Genomic DNA, 15633 nt, shown 5'->3' on the forward strand with positions numbered 1-15633 from the left:
GTATTAATAATTATTATGAATACATGCCCTTTGCCTTTGAATCGTTTAGAATTGGTTTTAAATTTTAATTATTTAGAATTGTTGTGAAGCCCAAAGGAGATAACACATGTACAAGCTCTCTAAGTGAAATATATCATCCAAATAGAAGTTTATTATCATCGTTTGCTAATTGAGTTGGTCTCTCTGAATGTGCAGGCAAAAATTTAAATTATGCCAATGGCTGATATTAAGCATAACTGAATGCCCGGGAACACTTCTATACCCCTCTCCACATTCGTCTATACGACCACCACCAACACATCAGCTAAAGGCACACGACAAGCAGGCGGAAAGGTATGAGTTGCCTCCAACGTCCTAAACTCCGCATAAACCAGCTTTTGCCAAGGTATGTACTGATATGGCTAGCAATGGGAGGTAGGAAGCAAGCGGACAGGGTTTGCTTTCTCCTTTTCCAAATAAACAGCGCGGTTGTTAAACCAGAAATGAAGCTGATCCCGTGCAGCTTTCAGAGCAGTCAGCTGCATTCTGAGGCAGGCGAAAATGTAAACAGAGCCTGTAATTCTAGAGCAGGACAGACCCGCCACAGGTTTCAGAATGGGAGAGTCCGTGGGCCTCACGCCAAGAAAAATGAAACGTTAGCCTGGGCCCTGGAACAGAATCATGTAGAAGGAGAGTGCGTATTTGTTTAACACACACACACAGACCTGTTTCTGCGCCAATACCTTCCTGAGCCCTCCTGAATAAAAGCTGGAATCCCTGAAATCGTGGCACAGAATCAGTCTTGTTCGTACAGTCCTGTTCTTTAGTGTGAAAGGACTTTCCTGCTGAACGTGGAGATGTTTCTTTCTTTTCTTCTTCGTCTTCCCTTTTTTCTTTTTGGCCCAAGTTAATTACTAAGTATGACTTGAAAATAAAATAAATGAGCCCATTCCACCCATCCCCAGATCTGAATTCTATCATGAGTTGCCAATTGGTTTTCTCATCCTCTCACTCAGTATCTGCTGTTAATTTTTTCGCTATTGCAAGAACTTGAAGACTGTCAGCGAAATACATGATGCATTACAAACCTTATAGTTGGAAATAAAAATATCTGAAGCTTTCTGACAGGGTAAACTTACAGTACCATTGTGCTGATCAGAACAAGGCAACGTGAGCAACCTTGAAGCTGTTTGGTTGCAAACACAATTATAAAGGCTGCAGAGAATGGAATCAACGCTTAACTCCCACTTTGAAAAACGCTGAGAAAATTACATCTGAAGGAATGGACAAAGCCAACATGTTGATGATCCAAAATGAGGGGGAGAGAGGAAGGGAAAAAAAAATATCCTGCACACACTTCCTTTGAAAATGCAGCTCAATGGACTTTCTCTTGCTATTTCAGCCATTTTAGAATTACGCTGCCTAGGCTCGATCTAATTTTCCTGCTGCAGAAGTTAAGGCACTTCCTCTACAATTACTAAATCTGACAAATTACACCTGGGTCTACTCTAACATGAGAAAGTGTGCTCTTTGTTCCTGACCCCTTGGTCAGCGTAGAGATCAAATTCCTGGACACTGGAAAGCCCCGCTCATATTCATTAAAAGTCATAGGAGACTAGCTGTGCGTTTCTGTTTAGGAGGGGAACAAGGTACACTGCTGAACAATACAACTGCCACACTCAGGTCGGAGCAAGACAGACTTTTTTTTTTTACTTTTCGCGGCTTGGCTGCTGATCTGTTTGCACCTGAATTTTTTTTTCTACATAAGCATCTTAGTAGCCAAAGAGCAACTGAAATCAGAAAAAAGAAGGGGCCAGTCGATTTTTAAATACCCAGTCCCATGAGTGAGTTTATGGAAATCTACTTGCACTAAAATGCTGGCTACAGATCCAGTAACCAAAAATACAGAGATGATTTCAAAACGCCACCTCCCCTCCACCCTGACCAGACAAACAGTGAATTAGCACAAATATCTGTGGTTGATATTTGACAGATTAGAATTTTGTCTCCTTTTTCTGACCACAGTCAGCCTTTGGAAAAGACATTTTTGGGATCAAAAGCTGAAAGTGATCACGAAAGGAGATCAGGAAGCACCTCGGTGGCAAAAAAATCAACACAAGGGATACAAGAAATCCACGAGCTGTGCCGCTATGAGAGCAAAGTCCTGGGCAGATCTAACTGCTAGGCCACACAAGACCCTCTTCTGTCCCCCAGAGAGGGAGGGAAAAGTGTAATAGGAGAAGTTAAGAAAAGCTGTGACTGAACAGTTAGTCCCATGACAATACATCATGCCTGACTCCTTTCTTCACGATTCTTGGAAGAATGAGGTGCTGAAGGAATACATACAGAAGCCACAGAACCGGGTGGAAGGCCTCCTGAGGCCAGGCTGCCCCTTGGGAACGGGTCAACTCTTGCCTTCCTTCCAAGGGAGCACCTTTCTTCCAGGATAAGGCACCCCATTTACAACTTCTTCAGTGTAGGCCGTTGGATTTTCCCAGACCCATCAAACCACATCCAAACCCTCTTCTTTGCTGATCTAATTGGCACGACAGGGTCCTCCAATTGCAAACACACATGACCGCTCAGGATTGTTGTAAGTTATTTTCCACATACAAAGTCCTCCTAAATTGTAAGTTAGGAGACGCTGCGTTAATTCTCTCTGGTCTTTAGGAAGCTTTCAGCGGTGCTACAAGTTATAAACATGTAATGAATATGAGCTAATACACCTTGTTTAGAGTGAAACTGAGTCACAATCCACATTTTGTAAATACATGAGTTAATAAGCTCTCTCCCTGGTCAGACAGCAATTACTTAAAAAAACATTTTTTTTTGATTGAAGTCTAGCTGATTTACAAAGTTGTGGCAATCTCTGCTGTACAGCAAGGTGACTCAGTGATACACATATAGACGTTCTTCTTTTATATTCTTTTCCATTATGGTTTATCACAGAGATGGTAATTACTTTTGAGAAACCTGTGACAGGATGGAAATCCTTAGTATCAAGGTTCTTATTTTGATTTCTGTTTTTAAATGAAAACCACTAGCAATATCAGTAAATCAGAACTTAATATTCCCTCCAGAAAAGTTACAGGAAAAGCATGGAAATCAAAGTTAAAACCATTCACATTATTTTGGAGTTGGAGTATCTAATGGGTTACTAAGCAGGTGTCCACCTATGTGTGAATCTTAGGATGGAAAATCCTTATGTCTCATAGGAGACGAGTAGCAGCTCTAGTATAAATTCTGCGCCCCCCGCCCCGCCAGATTTGCTTCCAGTCAAATTCTTAATAGTGAAAGAAGCTAAAAATTGTACAAGATATTAAAATAATCAAGCATGCCCGCAAATATGTATGCTCTTCAAAGATTCTAATTTTGGTGACTATTGAGGTGAGTGGCATCAGAGAGAAAGTGGGGCAGACCTCACTACCCCTGTTTTACAAAATAGAGAAGGGATTTGTTGTGCAATCAGAGAGACTGAACTAAGGCTAGAAGCCAGCCCATCTGACTCCTAGTGCAATTGTCTCCATGTGAAGGTGGACAAAGGTACAAAGTACATTGGAAACACCAACCCTGCTACATCAGTAATAGCTAACACTTATCCAGTACTTACTCTATGCCAGGAAGTCTTCTGCATGCTGCGGATGCATGAACTCACTTATAACAACCATGAGAGAGAAGTAATATTGCTATTTCTCACTTTCGAGATGAGAAAACGGAGGCATGGAGACATTCAGAAAAATGCCCAGGGTCCCAAGGCTGAATAAATAAGTAGTAGAAATGGGAAAATTTGTTCTCCTTGCATAGAAATGCTAACATAGGCATTCCTAAATCAATGTTCAGATTACAGCAGTTCTGAGAATATTATTTTTTTAACTATTTTAATTATCATTTTTAAATGTTAATACTAATTTTCATCATAAAAATATGACAAAATTGCACTTTCCTTTTCATCAACCCCTGTATTCTTGGTAAAAAGACAAAGTATCAACAATTCCTATGGGTGAGATAAATTCCATTTAAAGATCTCCCTCATTGTAAAAAGAAAGGAAATAGTTCAAACTTTCTAGAAATCCCAATAAACTGTGTGTAAAAAACAACTTCAGGGTAACATTTTAGAAGACTAATGCTGAATGTTTTCTTGACTTTACCAGTTTCTCCAATATTAAAATAAAACATTTTGAATGAGATCAATCCAGTTCAGACATAAACTTTGTCCGAAGTTTGTACCACCACCAAAACCAAATTACGCCCCATTACTTCCCATGTTGGAACTATTATGTTTTGTTATTTCTTGAGATGCTACACGATCTGCCTCGGAATTCAAAATCACTCCCTCATGCATCACAGCCATAATCTGGTTGAGCTAAACCCTATCCTAAACAGATCTGGACCTGCTCAGATAATAGAGGAAGCTTGCTGTCATCACACCAACAACCATCAATCCAGGGAATCTCTGAAAGTCCTGTCTGTTCAGGAGTGGGCTTAAATGTTCTGGGCTCTGAAGATTTTTCAAAAATCATCTTAAATCATTGAAAAAATCATCTCAACTCCAAGTAGAGCTTCTCTGCCAATTAGAGGTCATTTCTCAACTACTGCATAGTCATTAAGAAGTGAGCTGTGAAGCTGAAAAAGCGCTCTCTCTCCTGCCCTTTACCCAGAAATGCTGATATCGACATCCTACATTACCCCAAGATCAGCTTTCAGATTATTGTTTGATAGGGCTAATTTCTGCTGTTTGTTCTCTTGCCCTTTACCACCTTGTCACATATAAAAAGAACTAATTGACGTGCATTCATAAAGCTGGATATAAACACTGCAGATTATAACCACCAATTACCACAGCACTACCACCACCACCTCAGGCATACCATGTACCCTGCAGCCGGACTGAAATAAGGATGCTACCACTTAGAATCCGTGTGATTCTTGAGCAGTTACTTAACCTTTCTGTGCCCGAGTTTTCTCATCTGCCAGATGAGAATCACAATAGTGGCTGTCTCTTAAAGGTAGCTTGAAGAAAATGAGATAATAGGTATAAAGGACCTAGTGCCTGACATTTGGTTAAGTACTCAATTAAGAGTTCAGAATCACGGTCAGGTTGATTTTAAACGGAAATATACTTCCTGTATCCACTCATCAGTCCTTCTGGACTGATGAAAACCAAATTTGGCTAGAAAACCAAATGACAGGAAATATCTCAACTTTCTCTTTTACAGAAGACAATCCAAACTGTTGAGTGGGGTGGCCAATCTGAATTCACTCTGTCCTTTTCCAGCTTTATCCGCAACTCCTAAGGCAGGACTGGGATACTTTTCCAGGTTAAGTGAGTAAAGATTAGTTTCTCTGCTCTATATACACACAGGGCTCTCAAAAAGTAAGAAAGCAAATAAAGAAAAATCCAAGACTCCTCTGCTGCTGACCTTCTGATCTAACACTCCCATTTTAGAGATGAAAAAACTGGCTCTAGAGGCTAAGTGACTTGCTCAAGTTCCCATAAATATCTCGTGGCAGAGCTAAGGCCTCAAAAATGGTAATTGTTATTCTAAGCAAATCACCAGGTGCTCTTCTCAATCTATTGCAAACATCACCTAATTTAATCCGCATAATAACCCTCTAAAAGTAGGTATTATTTTCACTGAGTTTCCTTCTCTATGAATTAACTTCTTCAAAACCAGACAACTGACAACTGATAGAGCCAAGGTCAAAATGTTTCCTTGTCTGGTCCCAAGGAATACACACCTGCTTCAAGTTTTCTAGAGCTGAGAATTTCAGTACTGAGAATTCTAGGACTGAGCTCTCAACCGGTAACTTCCAAACTGTGTCTGTGCTTCAGTCTTGTCTGGGGAGCTTTAAAAATACAGGTCACTGGGCTTCACCTCAGGAAGGAGAATCAGAGTCTCAGGGGGATATGGCTTCAAAATCTGTATTTCTTCAGAGTTGGTCAGGTGATTCTGATGTGTAGCAAGATTTGAGAAACTCTAATGTAAGCAAGATATTTTATGAGTGCTTCCAATGTAAAACGAGAAGGGAACGAGTCACGTAGGCTGATGGAATGTTCAGAGTGGCTGAACCTGCATGAAGGGTAACACAGTGACCTTCCACCAAATCCTTCTGTGTCCCACAGACACACATGCAGCCCCGGTCACACAAACAGACACGTATCTACCAAAGCCATGCTCCCATTGATCTTGCCTAACGAAATCTGCATCACAATGAAAACAACAAGCATGGTGTTTTGCAGCAGTGCCAAAATATGTGTTATGTTCTAAATACAGCCAAAAGGTTTCTCTCCATCTTTATCCTTTTGGTTTAAGGCACCTAAGCCAGAACCATGCTTTCTGAGTGCTGAGCTAAAAAAACAGAGGGGAAGACTGTTGGAATGAACACTTACCAAGGTGCACCATATATCCTGAATCCCTTCACCGTTACCTCCGAGTCTTGTAAGTAAATACTGTTTGTCAGGAGGGACTGAACGTTGTCAAAGTCCTCTGGTTTCAATTTGGACACAGAGGGGAAACGGTAGTAGTCCTGTTTAACAAGGTCTGCCATGAATTCCTTATCAAATGTCAGTTCATGATTCCCAGCAATCACTATTTTATATTCATATGGCAGGTTTCCTGAAATAAGAAAAAAAAAGCACCAATTAGCATGTACATTTCCCATCACGAAGTACAACTGCAGAGACTGCGTGGTTAGCAGACAGTATCCCCAAGTGAAATAGCTCACGCATTCCTTTCTATTTCCATGGGAACCGAAATTTATGACGACTTTTTTATGCTAACAAAAATGACAATAAACGGGAGATAGGAAGCTGCTCAGAAGCTAAAAAGCTACTAAGGAGACATTAAGTTTGCTAGTTTCATTTCCCTTTTCTGTCTGCTACAGATTCACTGTGATGAATCCACACTGTGACGGATCCATACTTTATAATTATCCAGCAAAAAGTACTTTAATCACAAGCCTTAAAAAGGTCTGGACTTGGTTTTGACCCTTAAAAAATAAGCCGACCAACTATTCTTAACAACTCAGATAACTGCTAAGATTTTTTAGTATAAGCTTCATACAAAAGACATGGCATAGTCAAGCATTTCACAATTTACATAAATGAAAGGAACTACACAGTACAATTTCATACGGCATACAATTTCATTTACCTTTTGGCTTGCGAATAAAAAGAACATTAAGAATGGCCCCCTGATTAGAAGGCTAAATTTCCTCCTGTTGGGGTGGGAGAAGAAACTGTAAAGCTTAACCCCCTTTTAATATTTATGGTATGGAAATGTGAGTTCTCCGTGTGTGTTTTTTATGCAGAAGTTTCCCGATCAAAATGAGATAATTCTGGGAAGAAGAATGAAAGCTATAAAGGAAAACCCAAACACCAGACTTCTGCATAGATTTATAATGTTTGAATAAAGTACAGACCATACATATTAATAACTCACCGTGATGCTATAAGAACCAAAATCCAAAGGGAGATAGTGCCGGGCAGCTGCCCCCATCCTGAAATTAATGCCTTTTTCTCTTCTTTGTCATTATCCATCCCTCAAGCCTCACCACTGGGCAGCTGCTCATTTTATTTTATTTCATTTTATTTTGAGGAGGAAAAGGGCGGGACGATGGTGCCTATAATTCCAGCTTCCTGAGACTCCTAGGTCCAATGCAAAATTAATGTTGCCTGCTATTCCAGGAAGAATGAAAGTTACCACTAGCAGGAAATTGGATACATTTGTTGTAAGAATTGGTCCTCACCAGCAAGCCAGAATCAATGATTCAATTAATGAAGCTTATAGTGGGGGAGAGAATTATATTGTTTGGAAGGGAAGGCAAGTTTTGTCATAGGCCCACTTGGATTTCAGCAATGCAAATTGCTGAAAAATTGTATAACATTTTTTAAATTATTAAATTTTTAAAATTTAATAAAAGTATTAAAATTGTATATATAGCATGTGGGTTAAGGGGGAGACCTAGGAGAGAGGTGAAAGCAGTCAGAAAACAACACTGCAGAAAGACGAAACCGAAAACATTGTGGCCAAGCATCAATAGATATCCTTGATTATTAGCCCACAATGCTCTGTGAAATGCCTTTGGCCTCAGTTATTTGCAAGGCTACAGTGAAGAGCTCATAGAAAATACGAAGCCTCTCTTAAATGCATGCAGAGCTTATAATCTGCACTAGCATAAGGCAATAAGACTGTGATGTATGTTGCAAGCTACTTGGATAGAATGATGATATTTTGCACAACTCCCTGCACTTAAAATACAGATGAAAGATGTATTAAGAAGCCTGCAAATTCCCAGTACTGCACACGCTGGAAGTTTTTGAGATGCCCCACAATTTCAACATCATGGCTCTGTGAACACACTGGCCTGATACTGCATCCCCAGACTCACCTGTGCTCCCAAGGCCAGAACGGGCTGAAATGTTTTCCTGGACAGTAATCCGCTCCAAGGCAGGTCCTACCTGCGTGAACCTTTGAGCAACTCTATTTGTACAAGTCATGCTTTAGCTGCTGGTCCTCCTTTAATCATTCATGATGATGGACTCGCTGTAAACCCTGTCTTTATGTACCACTGCTCTTGCAAGAGGCCTTGGTTTCTTGTTTTTTTCCATTTCAGAGATTTGGTTCAGGGATGGAATGGGTGAGACTGGGAAACAAGGTGAAGGAAGTACATTTCTCCCCTTCAGATCAGTTAAGAAAAAAAAAAAAAGTAAAACTGCTGCAAAGTAAATCTTTCTCAGGAAGACAGCCTCTTCAGTGTCTTTTAAATCAAATTTTGGAGACTCAGCATTAAGAAGTAGCCACCAAAATGAACAGCCACAGAAAATCGTGATGATATTTACGCATTGCCAACAAACTCATCTCTTTCTGAGAATCCAATAGTAGTTTCCAACTTCCATCCTCTGTTACCTATGTTATGAGATTGTCTGACATATTTTTTTTGCTGAACTGACCTTTCATCTAATCTGCCAACCTTTGTGTTTTATATGCAAATTGTCCTGTTACTTGATGGCATTTTTGGTTTTTTCCAGACTAGATTAATTTGGAAGGCTCTCTAACTTCTCGTTATTCAAATAGCATTATTTTAAAATTGTCAGACAAAGAGGTGCCTGCCTTTATCCATTTTATTCAGATCAGGCCATCGAAGCTGACCTGCCTCAATAAAAAACCAAGGCCGTAGTGCAGTTATTCTAATGTGGAAAAATTCTTGCTTTGAATGACCTAAAGAATTCTACCAACTAACCAGTTCTATCTTTCCTAAGACACGGTATATGTTCTATTGGTAAGATACAAGATTATTTTAGGTGGAATAGAGATGAACTTCTGACAAAATGTCAAGTAGTTTTGTATGTTCTACAAATGCATATTTGGAAAAACACAACAATGCAAGTAATGATATATGGCTTCATTTTTCATTTCTATTTTCATTTTTCTATTTTTGTATATAAATTAAGAGATGATTCAAAGAAAACTATTGAGCAAATAATAACACAGATAATTCACAGATATGGCAAAGTGATGACTAGCGAGTGAATGAATGTAATTTGGGAAACTAGCCCATCAATCAGTTCAGTTTAGAGCTACTGATCAAAGTAAGACGATAAGCTCTTGGAGGCATCAATTAAGTCTTATTCAAATCTGTATCTCCTACTGTATCTATATCACATAAATAGATGCTCACTTAAAACTAATGGATAATGGAAGTCAGCTGGGTCCTCCCTGCTATTCTACAATTCTAATCACCCTATACTCTTGCCACTGCCTATTCCCTAAGCCGCTATCACAAAACTTTTCCAGGTTCCTTTCTAGGTTCCAGGCTCCTTTTGACTCTGCACTTGGCATACAATACATCCTCATCTCAAGATAGACTCTCTTCATTTCCTTCTCTTCACTTTCCGATCACTGTTTACATCTTCTCATCTTTCTAATAATTGGCCTCTTAATCCATTTCCTGCCACTGGCACTTTAATTTTTCAGACATCTCTCTATGATATTTTGGGTCTCTTTATTTCTCCTCCTTAGTGAGTTTATGTTTACCCACCCCAAGAAAATAAAAACAAGCAGCTCTTCACTCACACACACACACACACACACACACACTCCTCAAATGCAATCCTACACCATCCCTAACCTTACTTCTTCTTTGAGATGCTTCCTCATTTTATTTCTAAACTTCTGGAAGGAGGATTCTAGAAGCTTGCAGCTGGTATGCCAAATTCAGCCCACAGATGTATTATAGTGGGCCCTCAACTGTGTTTTATTTTATTTTCTTAGTTGAACTAACATTTAGAAATCAGGAAATATCATACCAAAAATTCAGGGTTTCTGGCTTCTTCTGGAAGATAAAAAAATCAGGCGATCCTGACCTCAGTCTGCTGCAGACCTCCTCATTCCCTGTTACTTCTCACACCTTGGCCCACTTATCACGACTGTGTTGCCTGATGGGCTACCCTACTATTAGAATCAGCAACTTAGACATAAATGGCTACTCAGAATTTACCCAATGCAATCTGCCTTTGTTTCTGTACTCTTCCAAAAGCTTCCCTGAATGTCAATAAAAACCTCCTAAAAACCAAAGCCAAGCGTTTTTCTCCATCCTCATCTCCATGGATGTCTCCACAGTGACATCCCTGTCTGACAAAGCACCTCTTCCTGGATTAGTGATGCTGGACTCTGCCTTCTCTCTCCCTCCCTCTCCGGTATTTCCTTTCCTCTCTTCTTCCTCAACTCCCTTTGTGTCCCACCTCATTCTCAGCTGACCCATTACACTTTCCCTCTTCATCTTTACTTCTATGAATATTATTTAATATTTTCTTACCGCACGTGTCACACTTCTACTCTCTGCAATTTAGTTTTTAAATTTTATTACAAATTAAACTGTGGAGGCAGCAAGAGGGTAAGAGTGGGGCCTCTGCAGGCTTCACGACATGTTAGCTGTATGACCTTGGACAGAGCCCTTATGCTCTCTATGGTGCGTTAGCAACACGGGGATAATAACTGCATCCACCTCATAGGTTGTGTTCAAGATAAAATGACATAAAGCTTCTAAAGCACATGTGTGGTATGGAGTAAATAATCAGTGCACTTTATTATTTTACTCCATTTTTTTAGTTTTACCCTTTGCATGTGACTTGTCTCCTCCTAGACTGTAAGGTCCTTGTAGGCATGGATTGTGGCTTGTGGTTCCTTGTTTGGCCCAGAGTACCCAGTTCAATACCTTCCCATATGGCAGGCACACAATAAGTATCTGTTGAAGGAATGAATGAACCTCTGCAAGACTTACCAGGAACTTCCTAAAAAGAATTCCAGGAATGGGCTTGTCATCTTGAGCTATATGACAAGGCTTAAACCAGTACTGGGTTGTCCTCCAAGTGTAAGCCCTCCTGAATTGCTAGTTCAATTAAAAACAAACAAACACAGTTGGGGGCCAATTCTAATACATCTAATTTGGCCTACCAGCTGCAGGCTTCTGGAATTGTCTTTCCAGAACTTTAGTGAAATGAGGTAGCATCTCCAATCCAGTCTAGCCAAATCCTCTCCAATACACTGTTTTTAAACTGCAGTGTCTTCAAATACAAATGGGGGGAAAATAAAAATACTACCCCTAGGGTTTGATGCACATTAAACAATATACTGCATGTAAAGGTTTGCACAGTTTCTCACACTTTATCATCACTCAATAGATATTAGCTGTGTTATAATAATTATTATAATGATGGCCCTTCCCAGCTGCCAACCAAGAAAATATTAGTTTATCCACAATTGGATCACTCCCTGGTCACATTGCACAATGTCATTGCCTTCAAAGAAAAGCATGGGGAGATGAAAAAGAAAACTTCGATTTTCCAAAGGCAGAAACTGGCATGGTCCAATGTATCCTTCAAACTAACAAAAACATTGCTAGGGTCATTAAGATATCTGGATCTGACGTGATGGTGGGTGGACCTATGAGACCTTCGACCTATACACAGTGCAAACCTAGCTGCCTCTGTCGAGATGCCTCTAACCTTGAAAATGTGTGCCCTCAACACATCACTGCTTTCCTCCTTCTAACATCCAGTTTACCCATCTCTTTTAACATTTACTGATTGCCAAAAAATGGGCCAGGATTGGCCCCTCATTCACAAATGAATAGCGTAACCAGTGATAAGTAACGCCCAGATTCTATTTCTCTCAAGAGTGACTACTCATTTGGAATACCCCTAATATCTTCATAGAATCAGATGAAGGTGCTCTTCGATGAGTATATAGAGAGGAACAGAAAAAGAAAAACTGAGATCTTTGGCTATGCACGTGTCTGATAAAGCCGTGACAACTTTAAAGCAGACACACAGCGGATTGTGTCAAGGTCAGCCCCCCTTCCTTCCCAAACTCTGGACATTTAATGTATCACTTAAAGCGGCTCCCATGTTTCACACCCTGAGTGATTTGAAAGCTGTGCTCTGTAATCCTCCCTGGGGCTGGAGCAGGGCGATGTGAGGAAAGAGACAAGGAGGGGAGGGGAGGGGCCTGTTCCCATGTTCACCATGGCAGCACTGCTTTCCTTTATTTTACGATTTGGGGAAAGATTTGAATCAAAGAAAGTTAGCCCTGGCTTAAAAATATTAAAAAGAAAAATCACTGATGTATCCAATTCAATTTTACTAATGAAGAGAATGAGTGCCAGAGAGGTGCTGTCACTTGCTAAGCAAAGTCACAAGTCAAGCTGGTGGCAAAAGTGGGACAAGAAAAGCTCTTTGCCTCCCCTGCTCGTATTCTGTCAGGTGAGCCCAAATCTTTTTTTTCTGGACACATGATTTATTTATTTATTTATTTTTAACATCAGTATTGGAGTATAACTGCTTTACAATGGCGTGTTAATTTCTGCTGTATAACAAAGTGAATCAGCTATACATATACATATATCCCCATATCTCCTCCCTCTTGCGTCTCCCTCCCACCCTCCCTATCCCACCCCTCTAAGTGGAGGTGAGCCCAAATTTTTAACAGCCTCATGGACTTTGGCTTAAGACCTATCTCTTACATGAGTCCTCCTCATACCACACATGCTGGCTCAAGTTAGGCATTCCCCAAATGTTACCGCAGCTGTGGGTGCAGAAGCTGTACTATAGCTCCCAGAAGAATTTGGGAGCCTACCCAAGGAAGGGAAGGTCACAGATTTAAGAAGGAAAAAAAGCTCCCTTGTTCATTGTCATGCAGAGTCCCAGAATTAGAAAACTTGTTGACTGTATTATGAGAAATAAGATGAGGCTTTGACAGTAGAATAGAAGTCCAAGGTAATAAACTAAAATGTCTACAGGGACCAGAGAAATAAGAAAAAAAGGTGAACTGAACTAGGTAGAAGTAAGAGAGAGTGGTGAGGACTAGGGCACGTGTGCATCAGCATTTTACAATAAACATATATAAGCGCTCCTCTGGCCAAACACGATTCCTTGCTACCTTGCCCCGCACCCACCAATAAAAGTAACGTTCATCAAAATTATCACACAACTGCAACCTATTTTTAAAAATCATTATAGAATGTATTCCTCTTGAAAACTCAAGTTCATGTCAGATCAGAATCCAAAGTCATTCCAGAATATTTTCTTTTCCTGGGAATCTGCCTGCCACCTACTAGGAGTTGGCTCCTGCCCCACACTCTTCATTCGTCATGAATGGGGAGTATGGGAAATAGGGGCAACCAAAATGGCCATCAGGTTGTGACTTACGACAAATACCACCTTCACCATGCCCAATTTTTATCAGGGATCTGACAGGCAAGGTTAACTGACTGCTATCTCCTATTTATTTCCGCTAAAAACCCAGGGGGAAAAAACCCAGAGTACAATAGTAGTTCTTTGTGAAGGAGATCATCCCAAAGCAAACATGGCTTGCTGGGTTTTCTGGGTAAAGGAAAACCTACTTATACGATGGTGACCAATTAGTTTAAATATCTCCAATCTCTATGCACACTCCCCTCCATACTCCTAAATTCCAGAGTTTGAAAATATATGAGGAAACCAAAAATATTTCTAGCATATCACTCACATAGAATAAAGCTCACTATGTAGCAAGAAGGAAACAACACAGAGATAACAAGTCAGAAGAACCTGCAATGGCTCCCAGATGCCCAGGAAAATACAACTTACAGGGCACAAGCTTCAGGCTCACTTTCCCTTGCCAATGTGCTAGAAAAAATGAACTTTCTGAGATTCAAAAGAATAAAACAGATATATACTCAGACCTATTATCATTGGACTGTTATACACAAAAGAGATATATTGCAATTCAATCACATTTCCGAAACCTTTGGTCTGTGTGGGGCACTGTAGATGTTCCCTAATGCCAATGTTATAAAGGGACCTTGTTATAGCCCCAAGGTGGATAATAGAAGGCATTTTTTTCTGTTTAAAATTATTATTGTATTTTAAAATCATGACTCCAGCAGAGAGGGAAATGTTTAAACTCTTGAAGGTTCTCTATTCCACTCAGGACTAAATAAGAATAACTTGGGCTTGAAAATTGGCCAAGCAGAAAATTTTGCAAGAGGATGGAAGGAAAAAAAAAAAAAACCAATGGCTATGAGGATGGAAGAATTATGAGGCTCTGGGATGGACTAAGGAGATGTGTCAGTTAAATTCCTTCCTTGATTGGGATCTGGGATTAGCAGATACAAACTATTATATATAGGATGGATCAAACAACAAGGTCGTCCTACTCTATAGCACAGGGAATTACATTCAATATCCTGTGATAAACCATAATGGAAAAGAATATGAAAAGGAATATATATATGAATAACTGAATCACTTTGCTGTACAGCAGAAATTAACACAACACTGAAAATCAACTATACTTCAATAAAAATTAAAATAAATTAATAAATTCCTTCCTTGATGACTGCTGGGGGCCAACAGCAGAGAAAGGCTGAGTCCAGCCTGGAGGTAGGGAGAGGGCTCTGAAGCTAGAAGCAGGTAGAGCCCACCTTTCCCTGCTTTGCTTCCAGCACCTAGAAAAGTGCTTGACACATATTTGGTGCCCACGGCCTACACGTTAAATGAATGAATGGACCTCCAGCACTCCCTCTCGGCTCCACGGTTTTGCACTCACTTGCCTCGGCTGCAAAGCCACCAGAAACATTCAATCAGGGCAAGCTCCGTCTCTGACCTCAGTCTGTCCCCCGTCAGGCTCCATTAATTTTCACAAGTCCTGACAGCTCTAACGTTAATACTCACACTTGCTGATGGAGCCACACAGCAGGTTCAGACTGCTACCTTCTCCTCTGAAACTCATGCATTAGGGTTTCTTCCATGCTTGCAATGGGAAACCAAGTCTAAGAAATATTAAACACAGAAAACTATATTACAATAATGTCAAGGCTGAGCCGGAAACCCAGGAGAAAGTAAGGAATGCTGAGTGAACGCCCAGTGGTCTGCTGTAGGAATTAGGGCTAGTGTTAAGAAGCCACAGCTGAGGGGCTTCCCTGGTGGCGCAGTGGTTGAGAGTCCGCCTGCCTACGCAGGGGACACGGGTTCGTGCCCCAGTCTGGGAAGATCCCCACGTGCCGCAAAGCGGCTGGGCCCGTGAGCCATGGCCTCTGAGCCTGCGCTCCGCAGCGGGAGAGGCCACAGCAGTGAGAGGCCCGCGTACCGCCAAAAAAAAAAAAAAAAAAAAA

General features: G+C 40.6%; 1 protein-coding gene across 2 annotated transcripts in view; it reads right to left on the reverse strand.

The window, feature by feature from the left end:
- Window positions 1-15633, reverse strand: part of MPPED2 (metallophosphoesterase domain containing 2) — a 171917-nt gene that overhangs the window by 78118 nt on the left and 78166 nt on the right. For both annotated transcript variants that reach the window (XM_024764573.1, XM_024764574.1), the window contains exon 4: window positions 6371-6596. In XM_024764573.1, coding sequence (XP_024620341.1) covers window positions 6371-6596 — 226 coding nt within the window. The remainder of the gene's footprint in view (window positions 1-6370; window positions 6597-15633) is intronic.

Source organism: Neophocaena asiaeorientalis, unplaced genomic scaffold (assembly GCF_003031525.2).
Source record: "Neophocaena asiaeorientalis asiaeorientalis breed wild unplaced genomic scaffold, Neophocaena_asiaeorientalis_V1.1 scaffold230, whole genome shotgun sequence".
NCBI lineage: Eukaryota > Metazoa > Chordata > Mammalia > Artiodactyla > Phocoenidae > Neophocaena > Neophocaena asiaeorientalis.